At 39.5% G+C, this 23,919-nt stretch overlaps 2 protein-coding genes across 4 annotated transcripts; one reads left to right on the forward strand and one right to left on the reverse strand.

Moving 5' to 3' along the window:
* Window positions 1–289: 289 nt before the first annotated feature.
* On the reverse strand, window positions 290–9,352 carry cul4a (cullin 4A). Its single transcript, XM_041038524.1, has 20 exons — window positions 8,749–9,352; window positions 7,293–7,408; window positions 6,606–6,709; window positions 6,209–6,278; window positions 6,037–6,110; window positions 5,798–5,960; window positions 5,622–5,711; window positions 5,419–5,501; window positions 4,603–4,670; window positions 3,987–4,105; window positions 3,653–3,845; window positions 3,362–3,466; window positions 3,111–3,221; window positions 2,609–2,694; window positions 2,382–2,489; window positions 2,037–2,150; window positions 1,837–1,942; window positions 1,572–1,744; window positions 1,324–1,476; window positions 290–1,211 (listed from the first exon to the last, which is right to left on the reverse strand). Exons 1-20 carry the CDS (start codon window positions 8,888–8,890, stop codon window positions 1,116–1,118), a joined length of 2,274 nt encoding a protein of 757 aa, XP_040894458.1. The 5' UTR covers window positions 8,891–9,352; the 3' UTR covers window positions 290–1,115.
* A 795-nt stretch (window positions 9,353–10,147) lies between these two features.
* tgfbrap1 (transforming growth factor, beta receptor associated protein 1) lies at window positions 10,148–20,392 on the forward strand. Of its 3 annotated transcripts, none has more exons than XM_041040205.1 (13): window positions 10,148–10,335; window positions 11,598–12,313; window positions 12,479–12,673; window positions 12,915–13,069; window positions 13,293–13,375; window positions 14,065–14,245; window positions 14,363–14,523; window positions 15,085–15,142; window positions 15,246–15,389; window positions 15,627–15,770; window positions 16,755–16,914; window positions 17,227–17,693; window positions 17,788–20,392. In XM_041040205.1, exons 2-13 carry the CDS (start codon window positions 11,617–11,619, stop codon window positions 17,974–17,976), a joined length of 2,634 nt encoding a protein of 877 aa, XP_040896139.1. In that variant the 5' UTR covers window positions 10,148–10,335; window positions 11,598–11,616; the 3' UTR covers window positions 17,977–20,392. The 3 variants fall into 3 exon arrangements, with proteins under 3 accessions (XP_040896139.1, XP_040896122.1, XP_040896131.1); XM_041040188.1 differs by having other exon boundaries at window positions 10,148–10,331; XM_041040197.1 differs by having other exon boundaries at window positions 10,148–10,331; window positions 11,603–12,313.
* Window positions 20,393–23,919: the final 3,527 nt, after the last annotated feature.

Here is a 23,919-nt window from a genome sequence, read left to right on the forward strand (position 1 = left end):
TATATTAGGTTTTGATGCCTAAACTGCACACAGCTTCAAACATGACAGAAATCCTCCTTGTTACTCCCCTGCCCAGACCAGACTTCCCTTATTTGACTATTAACTTGTTCTGCTTTTTTCTCTGATAATTAATTTGATGAAATAAAATTATACTCCTAAATAACTATTTGCTACATAGTTTTTCAGCATGAAAAACTCAAGCTCAAGCTGAGAATCAAATCCTTTACAATGTGAACTAAAAAAAAGAAACAAAAAACAAAACTACCACTAACTGGTTATATACAAATCATTAATTGAATCATTAAATATCCATTTATTCAGGTTCACTTTTCTCACTCGTACATAGAATACAATCTGATCTACAAAAACATCAGCACATGACATTGGACATTTGGACATTTTGGTCAAAACATACAAGATACCCAAAGACATACCCAAGTGGCTTGCCTGCATATAGCACTCTCTGTTACAAGCAACGTCCTCTCCATCTGACCTAAACACATCTGACTCAGCCCCTCTTGACCACTTCATCCAGCCTCAAGTCTCTTCTTTTTGTCCTCATCAGCTGTTTCTCTGCCAAATCAAGCAAGTGAGCAATCAGGCTTACACTCAGCAGTTTATGCAGCCATTCATAAAGGGAACACCTCGAACAAAAAAAAATAAAATAAAAACAAACAAAACAAAAAATCTTAAAACTCAAAACAAACCAACTATAGTAGAAAATAAGTGATTTTAGAACGACGTGATGGAGAAAAAAAAAATCCCAATCCCGAGGAGGATAAACAAAACAAAACAAAAACAAAAACAAAGGAAAGTGCTAGTTATTTTCAGTTGAGTTTTGCATTAGCAGGTTTGTAAGTCACATTAATCAACCATCAACGACCCGGGCGACTCCTCCGGCCCAATTTCAGAGTCCCACTATAGATATTGCAGAGTGGGAACAAAACAGCCAAGTCCCTTGTCTCTGGAGCTCTGTGTGATCTGGATGCTGGGTCCAGGATTGTGGATGGAGAGAAACCAGAGGAGAGTCGGGTGGCTGAAGGGCTGTAATGCTGTTTGAGGGGCCAGCTGTACGCTTGCTGCAAGGAAAGCATGGCAGTGACAGTGGTACCCCCTCAGGCAACATAGTGGTACTGGTTAGGAGTCTCCTTGTCACGTTCCATGTAGTCTCTGTCTATGAGCGACTCAATCCGCTTCTTCAGATCGCCCGGCTGTGGAGAGGAAGGCAAGGCAGATGTTGATCAGCTTTCCGCGTGTGTATGTGTTGAAAAGAAATGATCGAAACATCAAAATTACGAGAATGAAAAGCTTAAGATACGTCACCTTGACAGGGAACTTCAGCTGGTTGTAGAGCTCTGACACTAGTAGGTTGTGACTGAGGGTCTTCCTCATCTTCATGATGCGTACCACAGCTGCATCAATCTGATACTGCCTGTCTTGAAACACACGCTCTGTGGTGCTTACCTGCTCCTCAACCTGTGAGGAAAATGTGTTTTAAAAAATGAATAAAAGTAAGCCTTTGTTGAGGAGGTGTGTGCTAAGAAAGAAGGAAATGTGCTGGTATATTTTACCGTTTCTTTCATTTGGATCTGGTTGATCTTGATGCGGAACAGTTTGTGTTTAAAGTCATTGTTGAAATTGAAACGGTCTCCATCCTCCACGTCTTTCCCTCGAGGGTTCTTGTTAAGGACACGGGCTTTTCCACAGGCCAGGGACTGCAGTGTACGCCTGAGCTCTCCCTCCTCTGTGAAGGACAACACAGATGGATAATGTGTCACAGCAGGTACATCTCCAACAACTGAATAGTTGTACCACTTATTTAAAGACATGTGTAACCTATGCCAGTGGCAGTGCGAATCTCCTCCACGCTGAAATCCTCTCCCTCATTAAACATCAGCAGCACCAGCGTCTGGAACAGGGAGACCTGCAGCTCCTTCTTACCCTGCAGGATAAATTATTTCATCTAAGTGCAGTTCAGACATTTTCTCAAACCATCTCTCTTCTCTATGTCTCGTTAGAATGAACCAAGCCTTTACCTCTTTAAACTCCGCCTTTAGTACAGCGTGACCCAGTGTTGGCTGCCACTGCAGCTTCCTCCCACTGTGCTTCCCCAAGTAGAATAGCTTGAACACCTCCTGGAGTTTTACCATCTACCAAAACACAAAAAAGACATGGCAATGGCATTTTGTTATGACAGTGTTTTCCTCACTAACTTCCTCATGCTGCTGTTGACTTACTATAAATCAGCACACTAATGTTTAAGCAAAGAGTCACTTAAATGTTGAAATTTACCATTATACAGAGTTCAATCGCATAAGCTACTTCCAAGTATCAAAGCATAGCGTGAACAGAGAACAGAACCCAAACATAGAAATGCTTACCTCTGGGGGCAAGTGGACCTCCATGGGTGTGTATGAAGGCCAGTAGCCCATAGTGAGGATGTTCACAGTAAGTTCTATGTTGCTGGGCTCACTCTGGTTCTGCATATACTGAGTGGAAATATTGATGCATGAAAAATACATTTAGTGACAGCATACACTGTAAACTTGGTATCAACATTTTCAAGCTACACGTTACGTTATGTTTATAAGTCTGAGACTTCAAGTACCTGTTTGAACTGGATCATGATATCTTTAGACAGTTCCATGTCCTTGAACATCCCCTCAAGCTTACTGGTAAATGCTGCTCCGCATTCTGCAGGAAGTCAAAACCACTAATGTAACAGCTCAGTTATTCTTGCACCTCACACCAACACACATACAGATGTGACAGATACTATATCAGATTTCACCTCATTGCTTCAGCTGCTATAATAATGGACAGATGCAGACATCCTCTCTGAATGTATCGTAGTATAATGTGCATCATGAAAAAAATCAAGTCTGCAACTGAAGGATTTTAAAGTGTATTCAAAGCACCACTCAAATTTATTTATACAGTACAGACGAGGTAACTTAAATGAAGGTAATAAATCCCCTAAAGTCCAATATATAGTATGTAAGCTTTTTTTCCTCTCCGAAACTTTAAGCACATATCCATAACCTGGACAAGGTTTTTGATTAATGACAACTTGCTACTTCAAGACATAAGACACTGAACGAGAGATTCACCATGTTTGAGCTTGGAGAGCATGGACTTTTCAGCATCAACAGAAGCACTCTTGCCGACCAGCAGACGCTTGGCCAAATCCTTCTTATAAAAAGCTTCAAACACATCTTTTCCTGGAGGGAGTAAACAGAGATCAAGAGGTCTCATCAGTGTGTAACAAATGTCATAGTGGTTAGTAACTCTAATTGACTGATTAAGCAAACACTCACATATTAATTCACTACACACACACACACACACAAGTGTAACTGACCATGTATGAAACGGAAGATTATCATTATTTTGTCGAGGATTCTCTCCAGCTCCTCCTCTGTAGCCTCCTTGTTCCCTGCTCTTAACTTAGAATCCACATATTTAGCTGGATGGGAAACAATAAATCTGTTATCACAAGCTGGAATTAATTAAAAAACAACAAAACACACACACACAATTAAAGCATGCTATGCCAAATTATTTACCATTTTGTACTTTTAAAAAGTCGTTATAAGTGTTTAGGTCTGAAAAAAACGATTGCCATGGTGTATCATTTCTGCATTTGACCCACCAATGAGTTCAGCAGGTTTGTTGGGCCTCTTGTTGATAAAGGTCTCAAAGGCCTCCTTCATGGCGTTGATGAATCCCTCGTTCCGTGCAAAGCAGCTCTGCGCCACGTTGTCCATCTTGTCCTTGAAGTCCAGTAGGTCTTGAACCATGTCCTTGTCTTTCTCTGGAGTACATACAATCTCTCCACCAAAGGACTAAGACCAGAGAAAGTTCACAATAATGGGTACATGCATTTCTCAAACATAAAATGACCTGGACACGTTTTCTTGATGAAAATGCTTTGCGTTTTATTTCTACACACAGTATATGTTGGTTGAACTACAGTATGTGTTTACCTTGATGTAATCCCTCCAGAACTGCAGCAGAGTGGGAAGTCCTCCCTTCACCTTGCTGAAGAGCTGGTAGAGGAGGGCCAGCTCTGTCACACGATTCTCATCCAGCAGGGTGCTCAGACCTGGCACAAAGACGTTACACATTACTATATTTGTAAATGTGCATATATATTTTATATATTGAAAAATAAAAATCACTTACATCTTACAGTTTAACTTTTACCCTCTATGAGGGTACATTTAGAGCTGTTGTGGATTTAAATGTACCCTCTGGGTACATTTAAATCCAGATAAATGTTATCTACTCTCATAGAGGGTAGATAACATTTTTTGGTTTGGTCATGGACTGTGCTCTAGCACATTTTAATCAGAACTATTTCACAATAAAGCACAAAACAGACATGAGTATATTAGTTTGATTTAAAAACTAAACAAAATAATGTATAATTTCTTAAAAGACAGGTTATCCAAACTAGTGCAGACAAAAATACCACTGTGTGAAATAAACAATTCAAACAAAGAATTCACTATAAGATTCACAAATGTGGCATATATTGCTGCACACAAACACACATGCTAATGTAAAAGAACTCCACACAGGTCTTCTACACAGACGTACCCTTTTGTAGTATTGCAGTCATATGTTCTCCTAAAAGTTGTTTCTCAACACAGCTAATAAGTGGTTTCCTGTGAAATAATAAGGAAATAGGAGGCAAAAAATGAGAGTGTATCCAAATGCTGGAATAGATTCACAGATATTCAAAGTCAGTACTTTGAACTTGTATTCCCCTTTCAAGAAAATGTCTTCAATCACACCTCCTGACCTTTCCGCACAGCAAAATTTTTCATTTAATGTCTTTCTATTTATCAGTAAATCAGCAAATGCAAACTGGAGTTTCAAGTTCAAGTGTTTAATTAAGTCTGGCGTTACGGCCTTGCATGGTGACCCTCGAACTGTGTTTACTTTTACAGTATTAGACATTTTTAAATTATTTAAAAAAAAACAATTGTGAGAAGAACTCTCAAGTCAAGTCAAAAAAAAAAAAAAAAGAAGCACAGTATACTGGACATTTAGAGAGAATAACCATTTGCACTGGGAATGTAAGATACCATTAGTCTGCTGGTCCAAAAGTAAAGACTATCTGGCAGTTTACATATCAGTCTATAAAATAAATACATGCAAATATAACATTCTGTCCATGTGCACTGTATTTATTTTGAGGGACTAGGGATAGAGGGATAGTATTTCAAAATAGATGCATCCTACCTCAGTGGTTGGAAAGAAATGGTCATTTATGTTTGCATTTATTCTATAAAGGTTGATATGCAAATGATATGGTATTATTAGATGTTAATTAATGTAATATCTACGTGTGGCATGATTTCTGTCTCAGTGATATGATGGCACAATTGAAAATGAAAAAAGAAAACATACTGGGTGCTCTGATCGAGGTAGCTGAGGATACGATCATTCTCCTCCTCTAACCGACGAGCCACGTGATGCAGATACTCAGGTACCTGGACACATACAAAACACACGTTTGCCAATTAGAAGCATGTGCTCAGTTTTATGTGTATAACAGGTTCGTGTTGAATGACTGTGACCACATGACCAGATCCAATAAGAGCCTTGCTCACATCTCTCTCCTGCATCAGTCGCTGTCCCTCTGCTGCATACAGCCGATTGGTCTCAATCAAAAATCTCTCCTCAAAGGAATCTTTGTAAACCTTAACAAACGACAGACAATCTGGACGTAAAAACAATGACACACATTTAGTCCTCCTACTGATCAGGTGAACAGGTGATCAGGTACCTGCAGGTCTGACAGCATGCCCAGCAGGCTCCTGAGCAGACTACGATCCACTGTCTCCCCGTTGCGCTCCAGTTCGATCTGCTCCAAAATGCCATCTACTGTGCGCTTCTGAACTGCACTGTCGCTCACAATGTGGGTACGAAACAGTTCCAACCCAGTGTCCCTGCAACAAATACACCACCTCAGCCTCCTAAGCGCACCTTAACAAACAGAATTATTTGAATAAATTGTAATTTTACCAGATAGAGGGAAGCAGGGAGTTCTGAAGCACATAGGTACGATCCAGGAATAGAAAGATACTTCGGATCATTATCTATAAAGAGAGAAACAAAAACAGTCTAAAACAAGGGATTTACCAAACCAAATGAAGTGCCATTTTGATGTGTATATCTGACAGACATCAAACCTTACAGTTTGTCTGCAGTGGTCCTGCCAGCAGCGATTCATTCGCTTCAGGAAGGAAAGGTTGTCCAAAGACTCTGTGAATTCCATGTTAGGGAAAAAATATTTTACTCAATCATTTTATTAAACCAAATATTGAATGACCATACTTCACAGGGAGCATATTTTAACATCTTGGTCTCACTCCTTAGATCAAAAGTATTTGGTGTTCCAGCTGGGTGACACTGATGGTAAAGAAAGAGGTCTTATGATGTTAGATACCTACTGTCAGGGGAGTCTCTCTCTCTCTTTCTTTCATAATCTGTAATAATTCAAAAGGTAAAACACCTAAATATGTATCCTGTTTATCCTAAGCTCAACTCATACTGTATCTTTACCTGACATAGTTTTTCACATAAAAGGATATTCTCTGAACTGGTGGATCTGGGCCTGCACGTGATCTTCACAGACCTGCCGTAGCTGCTTGTACAGTGTGGGGGAGACTTTATACGAGCACAGGTTCTCCACCGCCTTCAAGAGTTTCAGAAACAACACAGACAGGAGACACAATAACACAAGAGACACAGACTGTTGGCAATTCTTCACAAACACATAATTACAGAGTGAACACCTGCAAGATGATCTCTTGACTTTAAAGGAACAGACAGGCGCATACTGCATACTATTTTCAACATCTAGCTACTGGTTTCCATTCATATCAGCAAAGTACGTAAATCCCCTTTGTTATGTGGAAATGTGGTGGAAACGTTTCAGATCAATATAAGCATCAGTACACAACATTATAACATTAACCAACATAAAAGTAGAGATTGTGTTCATGATGTGATAGATTACCTATCTCAAGCAAATTCAGCTCTCTACATGTTTATCTTAACCCTGAGCTGAAATTAACTACTAGCAACTTAAAGTCTGAATTGTATGATTTGCTGATAGATCATGTGTTAAACACATGACAAAAATATAAAGCATTTGTGCTAGTTGTGTTCAGTTGTTTTGCCCTGACACACTCCTACAATCCAGCACTGCTATACACATATCAGGGCCTGGGAAAAAAAATTCAAACCGCAGGTGTTTAAAGAGCCAGACAGCAAACCTGATAGAGCTCCTCCAGGTTGTACTTGATAGAGGTGCTGTTCTGAATGGCACCCACTGCATCTCGTAGCTTCAACCATGTATCCTCAGTGTAGTTCTCTGCTAGTTTTGGCCTGTCTGTGACACAAAGAAAGCAATAATGTTTATTTACAGGTCCAACACAAACTGCCAAACAATCCAAAAGGAAAACACAGTAATGCAAATGTAAATAATATGGATAAAACGTATTTTAACATGCTTCACACAAACATGGTAACCATTTGGTGTCATTTTTGAGAAGACACCAAATGCTTTTCATGCTTGTTAAAGTAAAATGTATTTTCCCACTGTTAATTTCTTTGAAAGCCTTATGAATAACACAGTATTTAACGAATGAACTACGCCAGGAAAACCTCCAACACCACACACTTTGGACCCACAGGTAAGTTGGTAAATAAATATTTGTCATGACGAAAGGTGCATAAAGCAGGTTTTCTGGTTACAACACTTTATTTTGAGACTTTTTACTGTTTGAGATGATTGTAGTGTGAATATGCACATTAGGTCATACCTACTGCTGCTCCCCGTATGAAAAGTTACTGTATGTTATATGTTAAGATTATAGCTCTGACATCAATTATTTTCAATAATCATTTTTCATTTTTGAATGGACATTTATTCTATAAAAAGTCAAAAGTTATGAAGACCTCTCAGTTTGACAAGTGACTACCTGTTATCTGACCAACAGCCAAAAAACAGTTATCAATTTTTCATTTAAAATAAGTATAGTGAACAACTGTTTGCATTTGATGCTGTCACCAGTATATGTTTGTTTTATCAATTTGAATAAATGCAAACAGAAAAGTAATCTCTTCCATAAGATACGTTTTCTGAAAATTCACAAACACTGTCTTACCCCATTATTAAGACTAGAAGTAACCTACACCTAATATGTGGGTTCTCTAGAGTCCACAAATGAGGAACTGATTTTCAGACCTTTTTTTATAAAGCCCTCCTTTATTTTTGGACAATGCATGACAGCTTTTGATTTGGTTTAATTTATATATGCGTATCTTTGTTATGTATAATTATGTACATTTGTGACTTATTTATAATTTAATTTGTTGTCGTTTCAGGGTTTTTTTGGATTATGTCTCTCACCTGACCAGTGACTGCAGTGCAGTTTCTTTGAACACTGTTTACTGTTAATACGTGCAAAAACCAGATGTTGAAAGAGGTTTTTAAAATCACCATTGCCCACAAAAATCAATGCATCAAGCAAAACAACAGAAGGATGCACTCATGTCCTAACACAACAACAAGCCATATGTGAAGCAATATCAAACACTTACACTTACTTACTTACTTACCTACACTACTCACAACCAGACAACTTTTTACTGTATGATCTAAAAGTTAAGTTGCATGCGCTGCTGTTAGATTAACGTAGGAGAGATCGACCAATGACAAATCAATACCTTTGAAATTTTTGATCACTAACTTCTTTGAAGCGCCAGTTTTGCCTGAGGCCACAGCTGAGGTCCTGGCCATCCCGTTGGTGTTATGCTCCGTTATAGCAGAGAAGCTGGCTCTCTTGTCCTGTCGGGTGTCCTCTGCCATTATCAGATTAGCGCTTTGGCTTAACGCTGTATGGTGCAAGTGCTTGCTAAATTACTGCTGGATTGTCCAGTCGCCTTCTTGTTTACTGTCACCAACACAGCTTTTTCGCTGAACCAGTTGTCTTTGATTGACAGCACAGACAGTCGCAGCCTATTTCAAACACTTTCACAAACAAACACTGGCTAACGTAAGGCTAATTAATCAGAAAACATAACTACGGTCAGCTAAATAAACAAGCTAACAGTATGTTGTCTAAAACTGCAGCACACTTCAGCTACCAGTTTCCGTCCTCTTCACAAAACTTTAGCTTCATATGTTAGTCCATGCCAGTCTTGACTACTTACAGATTTTAACGAGCTCAATTATTGTGTTTTGTGACAATAAACAAAAACATAAAAGCGACATATTTAGCGTTGGTATAGCAGACCCATGTTTTGCTGGCTTTCTTTAGCATATAGCTAGCTAGCACAACAAAATGGCTTTTCTCAGTCAGTTCATTTGGACAGGTGCATCTTGGGTGAAAACCGTCCGAGTTGCGTTCAAGGACAGTTTGGATTTCTTGATCTATAACAGTTTTTCATATTTTTGGATTAGCCTTTAAGACCCCTACTGACCCCCACAATACGTGGTAATGATAATTTGTTTTAAATTCAGAAAAGACTCAGTACATGGTATTCTCCACCTCCACCAGTAACTCAATCCTGTTGACTGAAAAATTAAAAATCAACATTAGCTTCATGTATAGAATTTGTTGTACAGTTTTTTTTTTCAAAACATAAAACTATTGTGCAGTCAACTTTAATGTCCGTGCTTGATTCTAGAGATATTCTATTCTGTCATGTTGCAGTACTTCAGCAGCAAAATCCTGGTCATCATAGTGCATTATGCTGTGTCACTAATGACACATTTTATACTCATCATTGCTCTCTGTATCACAAGGCTCGATGGACTTTCCTGCAGGCAAGAGAAACAATCATCTCATGATATTTATTTACAAAGCTCTGCTGTTAAAAGCTTCCAAGCTACTTCACATCTCTTTAAACATTTAAATCCTATACACAATTAAGCAACTACCTCCTTATGCATCCATTAATCTTGGGAGAAAAATCAAACAAAACATATTTAGAAGTAATTTTGAAACGTGTTAAGAAATCGTCAACAAGGCTTCCTCGATAGCATTGAACGCAGCTAGGCATCACCTGCAGCCAGGGGGAGTTCAGTGCAAATGGGCGGTGTTTGATACGGGACCCAAACGAAAGGAAGGACCCAACGCTGCCATTCAAGCCATATTTTCTGCTTGTCGGTGTGGTGCCGGTCCTGGCATCATGGGTATATTAGTGTTAAGGTGTAAATATATGTCGTGGCCGCTGTTTGTTTTGGAGTAGTAAGGCTCGCCTGTTTGTGGTGATCTGGCCTGCCGTCCTGAGCGCTGTCTGCAGCGGTAGGTATGCTAACAGCTCACGGAGAAACTCGTCAGGGAGCTGGTGCGCAGAGCATCATCTGAAGGAAGGGGAGGCCGGTTGAAAATTAGGCACTTTTCTTTCTTCGGACAGAGACCCCTCGAGTGTTATAATATAACAGTACCACTTGTCTGTACATGTTATTTATAAGCCTTCATTTAGCCACAGTGAAAATGTAGCATAGCGTTAATTAGCTTGCTAGCATTGGCATCATTGCAGAACAGCCTCTTTAAGCTAACGTTAGCTATCTCAGCTAGCTGGCCTAGAAGCTACCTAATCAATTAAAAACCTACCAAGACTTCCTCACATGTATAACTTAGGTTACAAAGAATTTATACCACCTCCAGACAGCCATGGTTAACTGGTGAATCTTGTTTTGTTGCTATCGTTAGCATTTGACAAGCTAGCCAGCGTTAACGTCATTAGCTGTTGCCACTTGAGCAGCGTCTCATGTTAGACAGCATTTTCTGAAATTGTTCAACATTAACCCGGGCCCACTTTGATTTATGTTCCCCTTTGTAGCATTCATTGGCAGCTATTAAGCTATTAAGTGGCAGACGCAGTCATAGCTTATGTGTTTATCAATGCACAGTATTTGCCAACAATTATAACTTATCCTGTGAAGACATGTTTTATAGCATTACGACTTCACTGTCAGTTGTTATCTGTTATATAAAGCATTCTCTGCTCCTAGGTGCTCACAGGATGGGTTACAGTTGTTTACAAATACATTAAAAACACTTTGCTTACAAATAAATTATAGTGTGCTATAAATCATTTATCCAATGTTATAAACAGTAAATGCTAGTTAGGGGGACTTAAAGTGTTGTCATTAACCTTTGTTAGACTCAGCATAAATGCTCATTAGGAAAAAGGACCAACTTAGCTTTGAGACATTGAGATTTAGATAAGGAAGTAAATTACACATTGGTAGGGAAAGAAATAAAGTTACTTGGACAGACTATGAAGGACCTTAAGACATTGGAAATGTTGGTATTTTATTGGCTCACACTCGTGTGAGCTGGTATTCAGAGGTAAACCAGTCAGAAACTTGCAAAAGTCTCCACTTCCCAAAAGAAGATATAATTCAGAGTTTGTTGTGACTTACAGACACGCCCATGCCTCAGTATATCCTATTGCCAATGAATTAATAATGTATCACAAGAAAATGTTTTGCAGTATACTCTCATTGATTATTTTAGTTTGTCTGCAGTTTTGTTGATGCCTGTCTGTTTTCTATTATCTAGTGTAGATGCCTTGGCTGAGATGAGTGTGAAGGCTTTTGAGCTAGTCCCCGCTGTGGAGCGAGATCTCCTCATGGGCGACAAAGCTCGCATCAATATCGAGTGCATTGAATGCTGTGGAAAGCACTTGTATGTGGGCACCAATGACTGCTTCATCCACCACTTTCTGCTGGATGAGGTCACTTCTTCCAAAGGGAAACTGAGTTACTCGGCTCAGAAGCTGCTGCACAAATACCTGGGCCTCAAGAAACCAGTTGCTGAGCTGCGGGCTGCTTCTGCTTTGGAGCGTCTTATAGTTCTTTGTGATGGAATAGTGTTCCTCGTCGACATGGTGACATTGGAGACTGTGCCCTCGGCGGCAGGAGGTGGAGCCAAGATCAGAGGTGTGACTGCGTTCTGCATTAATGAGAACCCGGTGAATGGTGATCCATTCTGTGTGGAAATGGGTGTACTGTCCTCTAAGCGGCGGACAGTGCAGATTTACATGGTGTATGAGGACAGAGTCCAGCTGGTCAAAGAGGTGGCCACTCCCGAGCAGCCCTGTGCCGTCAGTCTTGATGGTTACTTTTTGTGCCTGGCCCTTGCTACACAATACATGATCCTGAACTACAACACCGGAGCCTCCCAAGACCTCTTCCCTTACAACAGTGAAGAGAGGAGACCCATTGTGAAGAGGATTGGCAGGGAGGAGTTCCTCTTAGCAGCACCTGGTGGTCTGGGTGAGTCAGTACAAAAACAGGGTATCTGCAGGTCTTTTAAAGGCCTTAGAAGGTATTAAAAATGTTAAGTTTTGTTTACATAGGTCAGTAACAAATATAACTAATGTTATCTAAATTAATTAATTATTTTGTAATTGGTTAATATGTCCATCAATTACCCCCCAGGAATGTTTGCCAATGCAGAAGGGGTTTCTCAGCGGGCTCCTGTCAACTGGTCAGAGAGCGTGATTGGTGCTGCTGTGTGTTTTCCATACGTGGTGGCCTTGGATGAGAGCTTCATCACCATCCACAGCATGTTGGACCAACATCTAAAACAGACCCTTTCATTCAGGGATGGACACATTCTGCAAGACTTTGAAGGTATCATCACATAAGATTGTCTTAAGGATTATTTGTTACCTCTGGTTTTCTCTCTGGTTTTCCTGCAATCATTCAAAATAATGTGTACCCATGAAGCTGTCAAAAGACTTGTGTACGGCACAGGATTAAAATTAAGCAGACTCATGTTTGTTTATTGACACTCCACCTGTGATATCACTTTGCATATATCTGGCTATTTGAGAGTGCTGAAGTTCTGACCTACAAACATTGTGTATTTTAGGGAAGGTCATTCTGGCTTCCACTAAGGCAGTATATGTTTTGGTACCCCTGCCGCTGGAGAGACAGATCCAAGACTTACTGGTCAGTCACAGAGTAGAGGAGGCGCTCACCCTCATGGAGGGAGCACAGAGAAATATTCCCAAAGACAAGTTCCAGGTAACAAACAGTGTGTTGTTTTGATTTTTATGGCTGAAGTATGTTATATAGATGGCTTTGTGTGTGAGTCATGGGCCATACAATGACATTGGTGTCATAGTAATTGATGGTAATATGATAACCTTGCGTAGACCAAGATCTTTAATATTAGTCTGAGCTGAATCACGTAATTACCAGTATTTTTTCTGAACTAAAAATATATTGTCACTGTCTGCATGTACAGATTTTGCACAAAAGAATTCTCCAGCAGGCAGGCTTCATACAATTCGGCCAACTTCAGTTTCTAGAAGCAAAAGAACACTTCAGGTAAGAGTTTGAGTCAGTGTTTGTTTTCCAGCTTTTGTTAAACAGCTTTGTTTGGTGATGAGATTAAACTCTGTGGCCACACCATTCAGACCCAAGGTTTTTTTTACAGAAGTCTTAATGTTATCTCATCAATAAATATCTGCTTTTGATCCTAACAGACTAGTACCTATTGAGCTGTGGTCGTTCAAGAATCAGAATCAAATCACTATTGGAATAAATTGTTACACCATAAACAGCAATCATGAAACTCATCAGGTCATTCCTAAGTTCTTGTTTTTGTGTCTTTTCACACCCTGTCGGTTCATTATGACTTAAGTTCCTCTTCCATGGCAAAATCCTTTTGCAGAACATAAACTTTCTAAACACTAAATAAGTTTTGCCTCCTATTTACAAACAACTGATTTTTGGCTACGTGCCCGAATCTGATACCTTATTAGTAGCCTTAACTGCTTCTGTGCTAACTGCACTGTAGTGCAACCTTTAGTTCCCAATTTGATAGATGTATCTGACAAGGAGGTTATGGTTATGGCTATGTTTTTTTTTTTTCCAGAAATTTAAAAAATGTAACCGTTTTCTGTAATTAAAATTATAACAGATGTTGAGGATTGTGCATCTACAAGGTGTGGTGTGCACTTCTTGGTTGCCTCACTCTTCAGCAGCTTTTTGTGACCTTATCATTATATTTTCAGGAAGGGTCAGCTGGATGTGCGGGAGCTGATATCTCTCTACCCACTGCTGCTGCCAGCTTCCTCTTCATTCACACGCTGCCACCCTCCTCTCCACGAGTTTGCAGATCTCAACCACTTAGCACAGGGAGACCAGGAAAAAGTGCTGCGATGCAAGAAATTTCTTATCACTTATTTGGGAGAGGTAAATGGAGGAAAAGCTGATTTATTTACATAGAATTTTGCTGTGAGTTCACATGTCTGAAGTTCTTGTAACACTGTTTATGTATTACAGAAAGTTTTTCTTTACTTCCACACGCAGGTACGAAGCACAGAGGTTGCAAATGGCTGTAGAGAGGACGTGGACACAGCACTGTTAAAGCTTTATGCTGAGCAGGATCATGAGAGCCTTCTAGACCTGCTAGCCTCAGACAATGCCTGCCTACTATCAGACAGCGTCCCATGGCTAGAAAAATATCACAAGTGTGTAAACCATCGCTTTGGTTTTTTGATTATGTTATTGATCACATAGCAAATCACTGCATTTCAACACACGCGGACATTTTATAGTCTTAAGAGCCTTCACATGCATTCAAATGCAGTCAAAGTGAAACAGCACTCACTCATTTTGAAACTGCGGCTGCACTGAACTGGTTAAATGTCATCTTTTAATGTGTGTGAGTGTTTGGCTCGCTTTATAGAGTGATTAGAGTAAATTAGTAGTCTCAGTTTGGTCATGTCATATCATGCTTAAAACTGTGGTAATTACAGGAAACATTAACACTCTGGTGGACACTGTGGGGATCAGTATAATTTTCTCTAATTATTGCAGTCACAAAATTTGCAAAGTCCTACAGGGAGGATGAGGCTTTGTTGTATAAATACTTTTTCTTGTCCCTCGCTGTTAATTGCCACCCGAGATCATCATCTCACATCTTTAAAAGTTTGTACAGTTTAGTCAATCCAGTTTAATTACTTTGTATAAAAATAGAATCTTGAGGCGATAAACTTTGCTTCACTCAGTCTTCTTCCCCCGTCTCTTAGATATTTTGCACTTGGGCTGCTCTATCATTATAATGGTCAGGATTCAGCAGCACTTCAGGTATGTTCGCCTAATACTTGCCTATTTATTGGTTCTCACAGAAGAATCGGCAGCAACATAATGTTTAGGAATTAATCCCGTTTCCTCTTTTTGTTTCTGACAGTTGTGGATTCGTGTGGTAGACGGGGATCTGCAGGACTCCACAAGATCTGACCTTTTTGAGTACATTGTCGACTTTCTCTGTTCCTGCTCCAATCTGGATCTTGTATGGAAGTATGCAGACTGGGCCTTGCGAAAGAGTCCTTCTGTAAGTTACTAGTAACTTAAATGGCTATTTCATTTAAATTTCAATAATGAGTTAAAGGACAGTGCCCACCGAGTAACAAAAAACCCTGCAATAGGACTGTGGGCTGTTGAGTGTCTTATATTCTTCATGCTTTCTTCTTCATTGCACCATTTTCTTCAGTTTATAACATTATTTTCTGATCTTGTGTGTGAGGTAGTAGAGCTATAGTAGTAATCTTGCCTTTCTTTTTAATTGTAGATAGGTGTCCACATCTTTACTAAGAGGTCTGTCAGTAAGGATCACACACAGTTGAAGCCTGACGATGTCATCACTTACCTGGGAAAGCATGGCCAGGCGCTGCTTCTCTACTTGGAACACCTGGTGCTGGAGAGAAAGATACAGGTACAACATCAGCTGTTAATGAGAAATGTGACCGAGTGGCTTTGTGGTGAGAGAGAACTGGAAGACCCTGGTTCAGGTGTTAGGTGTCAACAAGTGTCGGATTTGTTCAAGTGTCATTGAGCGAATCACAAAATCTGTGCTAAGCCCAGAGATGTGTTTTATCTTATCCAAACACTAACCTACCTGCAGAGTAGCAAGCATCATTAGGAATTTCCCAGCGGTATCAGTTCTTCAAAGTAGTGATTTGCGTTATTGTCAAGGCTATGTCTACATTGGCTGCAGCAGTCTCACTTTTGACCCCATTCTAATTATGAAAGTATTTTGATGAAGCCAATCACGAGTCATGGTGACTCAGTGGTTAGCACCGTCCCTTTACTTCCTCCTAAAACCCAGTCAGCAAGGTGAGTTAGAATGACTTCACTCAGGTTCTGTCTGACTCCTCCTACGAGTCCTGCAGCATAAGAGTAAATACTTGAGAAAATGGATGGATGAATTCAGTTCAATTCAAAACTTAATTCAACCAAGATATTTTCACTTAGAGCTGCGCTCTTTAATACCAGAGGGTACCTGTTTATTTACAAGGTTACAGAGATACTCCACTCCAGTAGTTGTGGAGTAAGGGCCTTTCTCCGGGGCATGTCAGTAGTTGTTATGAAGGTGGGACCAAAGATGTTCTCTCTACATTAGCTTACAATGACATTTTTCTTTTGGGATCCAGGCTCAAAGCTAAAGCTGAAGCTGTCTTTAATAATCCTTCAGATTAAGGTATTAGTAAAAATGTTGCTTGAATTTCTTATTCAGAGTACTGAGTCAAGTTAATATCTGAAAACTGCAATTTGCAGTCAAAAGTGTAAAAACTGATGTTGTTTTTTTAGGATAACTATTTAGGAGGATTTAGACTGATTTCTTTTTTCCCATCAAAACACTTTCTTAAAGAAAAGTTTATTGAATTCATATTGTGTTTTCTTCTGTTTGTGGACGCAGAAAGAGAAGTTCCACACACACCTGGCTGTGTTGTACCTGGAGAGGGTCTTGTCACTGCTGTCACAGTCGCCAACAGATGAAGATCAGCTAACCAGAGCTAGAGAGAGGCTCCAAGCCCTGCTCAGGGAGTCCAATCTATACCGTGTACAGTTTCTCTTAGGTGAGACACACGTCTGAAGACGACTACACTTGAATATTTTATTTTTAAGATGGATCTTTCTGTTTTTGTGTAAACATATGTTGTAATAGTGTTTAGCTTGTAATGGTATAATCAAAAACTGTGTCAACACATATTATGTGTCAGACTGTAGCATAATAAATGCAATGCAGACTTAAGTGCAGTTCTTGGTGTAGAGGTCACTGGAAGATCCTCTATAGCAAGGTGCTATTCTCAAGATTTTGTGTCTTTGCTCCAAAATGACTGGGGAGATTGTTGTGCAGGTTTTGACTGTTGATGTTTTGTGCTGTTTAGGTAAGATGGAGAACTGTGAGCAACTGCTGCTAGAGCGTGCAACACTACATGGAAAACTGGAGGAGCATGATAAAGCGCTTCACATATTGGTGCACAAGCTCAGAGACTTCCCATCTGCTGAGGCCTTCTGTATATGGGCCTCGTCTTGTCGGGATTCTGCCTACCAACAGCAGTTGTTTCACCTGCTATTGGGAGTTTATCTTGATGGGAGCCTTCCTGGAAAGTCCCAGACAGCATCAGGAGGTAGTGGTGGAGACCTGGAGATGGCAGCAGTGGACCTCCTAAATCGGCATGGCGAGGTGTTTGACGCAGTCCGTGTCCTTCGCATGCTCCCTGAGAACTGGTCACTCCAGCTGCTGCGGCCCTTTCTGGGTCGAGCTGTCAGGGCCAGCATGCATGCCTGCCGCACTTCCCAGATTGCTCTTGGGCTAGCCCACTCTGAAAACCTTCAACTGTTACATGACAGGGTGAGAAACGCATAACATAAAATGAAAATGTGCAAATTAAATAAATAACTTTAACTCAATGTAACTCATCTGTCATGTTTTTTTTTTCCTCCAGTTAAAAGAGCGCAAGAAACCCATCCTTGTGTCTGAAAAGAAGGGATGCCACCTTTGCCACAACACTTTCAGCGAGCCAGATGTGGTGTGTCTGCCAGGTGGAGTGCCTGTCCACACTCACTGCGTCGCCCAGAGAGTAAGAGACTCTCCCACAAAGAGACTGTTAGCTAATAGCACTAACCATACGTGAGAGTTGACCCTTCAAACTGTCATGTGATCTGTGATCAGCGGCACCAAACTAAAGCAGGACGTACTGAGATTTTGGATGGCTGAGAACTGAGGGGATGGAAAAAAAAAAACAAAAGCACAGAACACACTTTGCTATAGTAGAATCTGCTATGGCGTTAATGAAAAAACACAAAGCTGTGTGAGTGTGTATGAGTATGAGGGAGAAACAGATGATTTCATCTATTTATTCCTGTGCCGCAATTATGCCACACTTTCACACTGCAAGTTTTTATAGAAATGAAAAACAACAGCTAAGACACCCTGCCCTTTAATCCATTTAAACTGAGAATTTAAGACAGGCTCCTGTCCTTATCCATGGGTTCAGTACTGTGCCTGTCCTTGTCTTCGCTCGTACAGTTTTAAACCTGAATTTGAGAAAATGCTTGAACTACAATTCTGTTGCAAATATTTCCGAAGCATGAATAGTATTACCACTCTTTCTGGTCTAATCAACTCATGTGCGTAATGTATTAATATTGTCCTAACTTGCTCATTGCAATGTTAGGTTTTTAATTTGAAAGACTCATCAGTACTGATGGAAAAAGTCTTTTATGTATGTCTCTTACTCTCTGAGATCTGGTCTCTCTGCTGCTTTATTTTCACCTCAGCCACGAGGGCAGTGGATGTTACAGTCATAGTATTTCAGGTATGGCTTACCAGCAGAAGTTTGATCCACAAATAGAATTTGAATGTCCTGTTATTGAGGTTATGGTGATGTGGAGCAACAACAGTGCAAAACACTACATGAAATCTTAAATAGCTCCATTATTCATCCACTCTGCTCAATACCCAAACTGCAACAAAGATCAGTCAGATCGACCTTCTAAAACTTGCTCAAATCAAATAATCTTGTATGTCAGTATACACATATGAACATGACAGCAAAATGCTGTGACTCAGTTATAGGTGACAGATATGTAAAGTGAAATCACATAATGTGAGGTTGTGTCTCATTTTGAGTAAGTAATTAAATGAATCGAGAGGGATCTTCACTGCCCGCCTGCCATCATGGATCCATCCCGTTTGGTTGGTTGGAATACACACAGTGATTTAGATAAAGTTAAATTAATCGTGCTTCTGTCAACACAAAACAAATGTCAGTCCCAGTCAAAATGTGCTGGTGGAAAAAACTTAAATCTTATTTTGGCGAGACTTGTGAGGATTTTTCATTCTGAAATTAAATTTTGCTCAAGACTTCAGATGGGGAAAGGAGACAATTAAAGAGGTGAATAACAAATGTCACTTTTCACAAGAATAATATGAGATAATTATAATTTATCTCTGTTATTACTGTCCGTGAGTAATTCAGTTATCTTTTCAGAGCTTACATGTTATGAATTTTTGTTGAAAACATCAAAAAACTATATTTGACCACCAGATGGCAGCATTATGGAAATTATACTATGGCATTCTTTACTATAATTCCACTCAATGCCCTGAATATGCCTTTTTAATAATGGGAAAAATGATATTATGCTGTTTGGAACAATTCCTCAAAACCTGTTCCATTTTATTCGTTCTCTTCCACAATCCATCAACACATACCCTGGTGTTGATTTAAAGGAAATACTTTGACAGTCTTTAGAACTGTACTATTAAAACTAACAAAAGAAATGAATGAATGTCAAAGAAAATTGTTGTCTCATAATGCATGATTTTGCACCGCACATAACCCCTGAACCTTTTATTAATGTTTGGAAATTGTGAGAAGACAAAACCTTTATCGTCTATGACTTTGATGGCCCAAGAACAAGCAGCTTGATACATCTCAGCTTTCATAACTGTCTCCCCCACAGTGCTGGAGTTATGGCTTTAACCTTTTAATCCTGACACTTCTTGCAGAAACGGAAGTCAGCCCTCTTCTATCATAATGAATTCTTTACAGACTTGTCATCACAGAGCACTGCTTTGTCCTTTTAGTGCTTTCCAAATGTTGTGTATGTGTCAGATAACAATAAAATGCAGCTTGGGCCTCATAAATGTTTCTCCCAAACAGACATAATTAATGGTGGGTGCATAATGTGTTTGTGTAGCTAAGTTGTGTGAACAGTCAAAATCAGGGGCATATTCCTAAATGTCCGCTGGAGGTGATGCTTTGCTAAAAAAACAAACAAAAAAAAAATGTCTGTCAAACTATTTTGCTTTGAAAACTGTTATCCAAGGTGGCAAAAGAGGCATGAATTTCATGACGGAGGAATGAGAGAAAACCCTGAACATGGTTATATAAAGCTGCTGTACATGGAATACACTCTTAAATCAGTGTAGCTCCATGTTTTCCTTGTAATATGTAACACGTCTTTCATCCTAGAAATGTGCCACAGTCTGTCTCACTGAAGATGTCCATCCAGATTTACAGTTAAAAAAAAAAAAAAAAGAACTAAAAAAGATCAAGAGACTTAAAATATCTCTACAAGATATTCATCCAAATTAGTTCTGGGAGAGAAAAAGCGGTCAGGATTCCCAATTCGAGCCTCAAAGTACTGTTTTTGTTTGTTTGTTTGTTTTTTAATTTACATTCGATTGTCCAACCAACCAAAACACATCACTGTTGTGGGTTTTGCTCGTTTCTCTGGTGCCTGTGCTGTTGATGCTAGCCTTCTGTAACTGCAGCCCATTTCTGTAGGGGACTTTGTGCAAACATGGGACTATTTTTCTAACATGGAGATCTGAATATTGTAGATACTGTAGGCTGACTTGCTTTCCATGACAGAAATTCACAGCTTATGCACAACATCTTTCTGTCTGAACAATTTAAGTGTAGCTTGCTTAAAAGTCCTCCTAACAGTGACTTCAAGTAATAACAATAAAAAAAATACAGTAAAGTTGTGTGAAAAAAAATGGTATTGTATTTTATAAATATATGTATACTGGTATGTATATACTGCATTTGTACTTGTTTGTTGCTTTCTTAATCAATGCCAATGTGGATGGAGTGTACAAACTGTAAATCCGTCCCATTTTATTAAACATGAAACTGTATTTCAACTTGTGGAGTCTTAATTGCACATTTCACACTTAAAAGTAATTCCCATGTATGTTTTGGTGTGTCCAAATCTAGTTTTAAGATTTTAAAGGTTTTGGTTTATACTGTGTTCCATTGTTTCTAAAGTTGTGCACTCAGAAAACCTTGGGATGCTTTAATCCATCACAGGAGAACTGTAAGGCAGCACCCAATGACTATTTTTCATCAGTACTTCTGAGAAATCTCAATTTGATAATAACTGATTGATCTTTCTGTGTGTGGAGCTGGTACCAGTGAATATTTGGCATTTATGCTTAAAAATGACTTTAAGGATTCATAATTTATCTAAATTGTTCCCAGTTAATTTAATCTCAAATTACTAATTGATTCATCAACTAATCATTTCAACTTTCTGTTAGGTTTCTGGGTGCCTGGGGAAATCATGAAATCTATAATGGGAGTTCTTTAGAACGGTAGTCTAGCCGTGCTCAGTAAGATGCAGCACATTGACGCATGAGTGATAATGTAATGACATAAACTATAATTATTTATCTGTCACAGGGGACATTTCTCTGCATTGATCACTTTTATTGCTTAATATACATTTTCCTGACCGGCCATAATTACTGCTGCTCATGCCAACTCCCAACGAAGCTCCTAAGCTGGCTGTGGAATTTGTGCAGAAAAATCACAGTTTACTTAAGAAAGAAAAAAAAACATGGAAGAGTAACAATTTACTTAAGTAGATAAAAACCCGAGTGACCCGAGTTTACTACAGTTAAAACAAACAAACAAACAAAAAAAAAAAGGCAAAATCTCGTGAAACGTCAGCAGCGCGACACTCGCGATTCCAGTCCTTAGAGGGTTGCTATGGGAACCGAGAATCAGACATGAGTTTTTATGTCAAACGTTTGATTTTCTATTTATTTTTATTTATTTTTTTAAGCTCCTGGGCTCTTGGTGGTGTTTCAGCCCCATCTAGCGCCAACCGCGGGTCCGAAGTTCACACGCAAGTACAACGAGATGAGAAACCAAGCGAGAAGACATGGTTGACACACAAGAGATCCAAGTGAGGTAGGAAAATCAAGAGTAAAATCAAGGGAGGTTTAGAGATGTTTCTGACTGTTGGTAGTTTTCAAACTGTTTAAAAAAATATTTATTTTTGGATTTGATAATGGTACAGAACTACGTAGTAAGGGTGGGGATATTGGGTGATAATTTTTTACCAACTTAGTGAGTAATGAAAATGGTGAAACAAATTGTATTAAATTTATAATTACACATGTACACCCCCCATCTAAACCTGCCTCCGGTCCATTCTAAGTGAAATGTGCAAACATTTTAGGAGATGATAGTGTACTTTTATAGGGATTAAAAGATTATTTTATGTTGTATATGTTAATATAACAAAACGGCATGCTATGTATGGTGAACCAATATAATGATCAAATGTACCATTTATTAAAGCTCCATCAGTTCTACAGGTAAAGGATGGTTTCACAGGTGGCTTGTCCGTTGGCTGCAGGGAATCAGATAATAAGAAGCTAACAATGATGAAGAAATGTTTATTTACAGTACATTGTCCTGATCTCTTTTCTTAAATCTCTTTTGTGTTCTTAGTTTTCCATATGAAACTTCTATTGAGGACCAGGCAAAAACTGCCTCAGAAGTTCAAGATGAGGCAGGCGGAGGAGATGCTCAAAACAGCTGCAGGAAGAGACTGAGGTCCAGTTGGCAAGCCATTTCCATTGTGGTTTTAATGGTGCTTTTATGTGGTGTGACCGGCATCCTCTTTACTCAGATAAACAAAAGCCAAAGTGTGACAGCAGAATTGCAGCGTATGGCTGAGGAGGCATTCACTTCGTTGAACATCACCAATAAGTTGCAAATAGAAAACAATCAGCTGCAGCAACTTCTGAACTCCACGTATCGAAACTTCACCCTTCTGAGAAGCGAAAATGACCAGCTGAAACTGCTCATGAATGCCACCCAGTACAACTTCACTTTGTTGTCAGCTGAAAAAACACAGCTGAGCGTACTCTTGAAGAGCACATTGCAAGAAAAAACACAGATGCAAATAGAAAACAGTCAGCTGAAGCAACTTCTGAACTCCACATATCGAAACTTCACCCTTCTGAGAAGCAAATATGACCAACTGAAACTGCTCATGGATGCCACCCTGTACAACTTCACTTTGTTGTCAGCTGAAAAAACACACCTGAGCGTACTCTTGAAGAGCACATTGCAAGAAAAAACACAGTTGCAAATAGAAAACAATCAGCTGAAGCAACTTCTGAACTCCACGTATCAAAACTTCACCCTTCTGAGAAGCGAATATGACCAACTGAAACTGCTCTTGGATGCCACCCTGTACAACTTCACTTTGTTGTCAGCTGAAAAAACACAGCTGAGCGTACTCTTGAAGAGCACATTGCAAGAAAAAACACAGTTGCAAATAGAAAACAATCAGCTGAAGCAACTTCTGAACTCCACGTATCAAAACGTCACCCTTCTGAGAAGCGAATATGACCAACTGAAACTGCTCATGGATGCCACCCTGTACAACTTAACTTTGTTGTCAGCTGAAAAAACTCAGCTGAGCGTACTCTTGAAGAGCACATTACTAGAAAAAACACAGTTGCAAATAGAAAACAATCAGCTGAAGCAACTTCTGAACTCCACGTATCAAAACTTCACCCTTCTGAGAAGCGAATATGACCAACTGAAACTGCTCATGGATGCCACCCTGTATAACTTCACTTTGTTGTCAGCTGAAAAAACTCAGCTGAGCGTACTCTTGAAGAGCACATTACGAGAAAAAACACAGTTGCAAATAGAAAACAATCAGCTGAACAAGGTTCTAAATTCAACCCTGGAACGCTGCAACATTGTGGAAGAGGAGAACAGACAACTGAACCTGCTTCTCAACAAATCATTACGCAT

The sequence above is a fragment of the Toxotes jaculatrix genome, chromosome 1, assembly GCF_017976425.1.
Source record: "Toxotes jaculatrix isolate fToxJac2 chromosome 1, fToxJac2.pri, whole genome shotgun sequence".
In the NCBI taxonomy this organism is placed as follows: Eukaryota; Metazoa; Chordata; class Actinopteri; family Toxotidae; genus Toxotes; species Toxotes jaculatrix.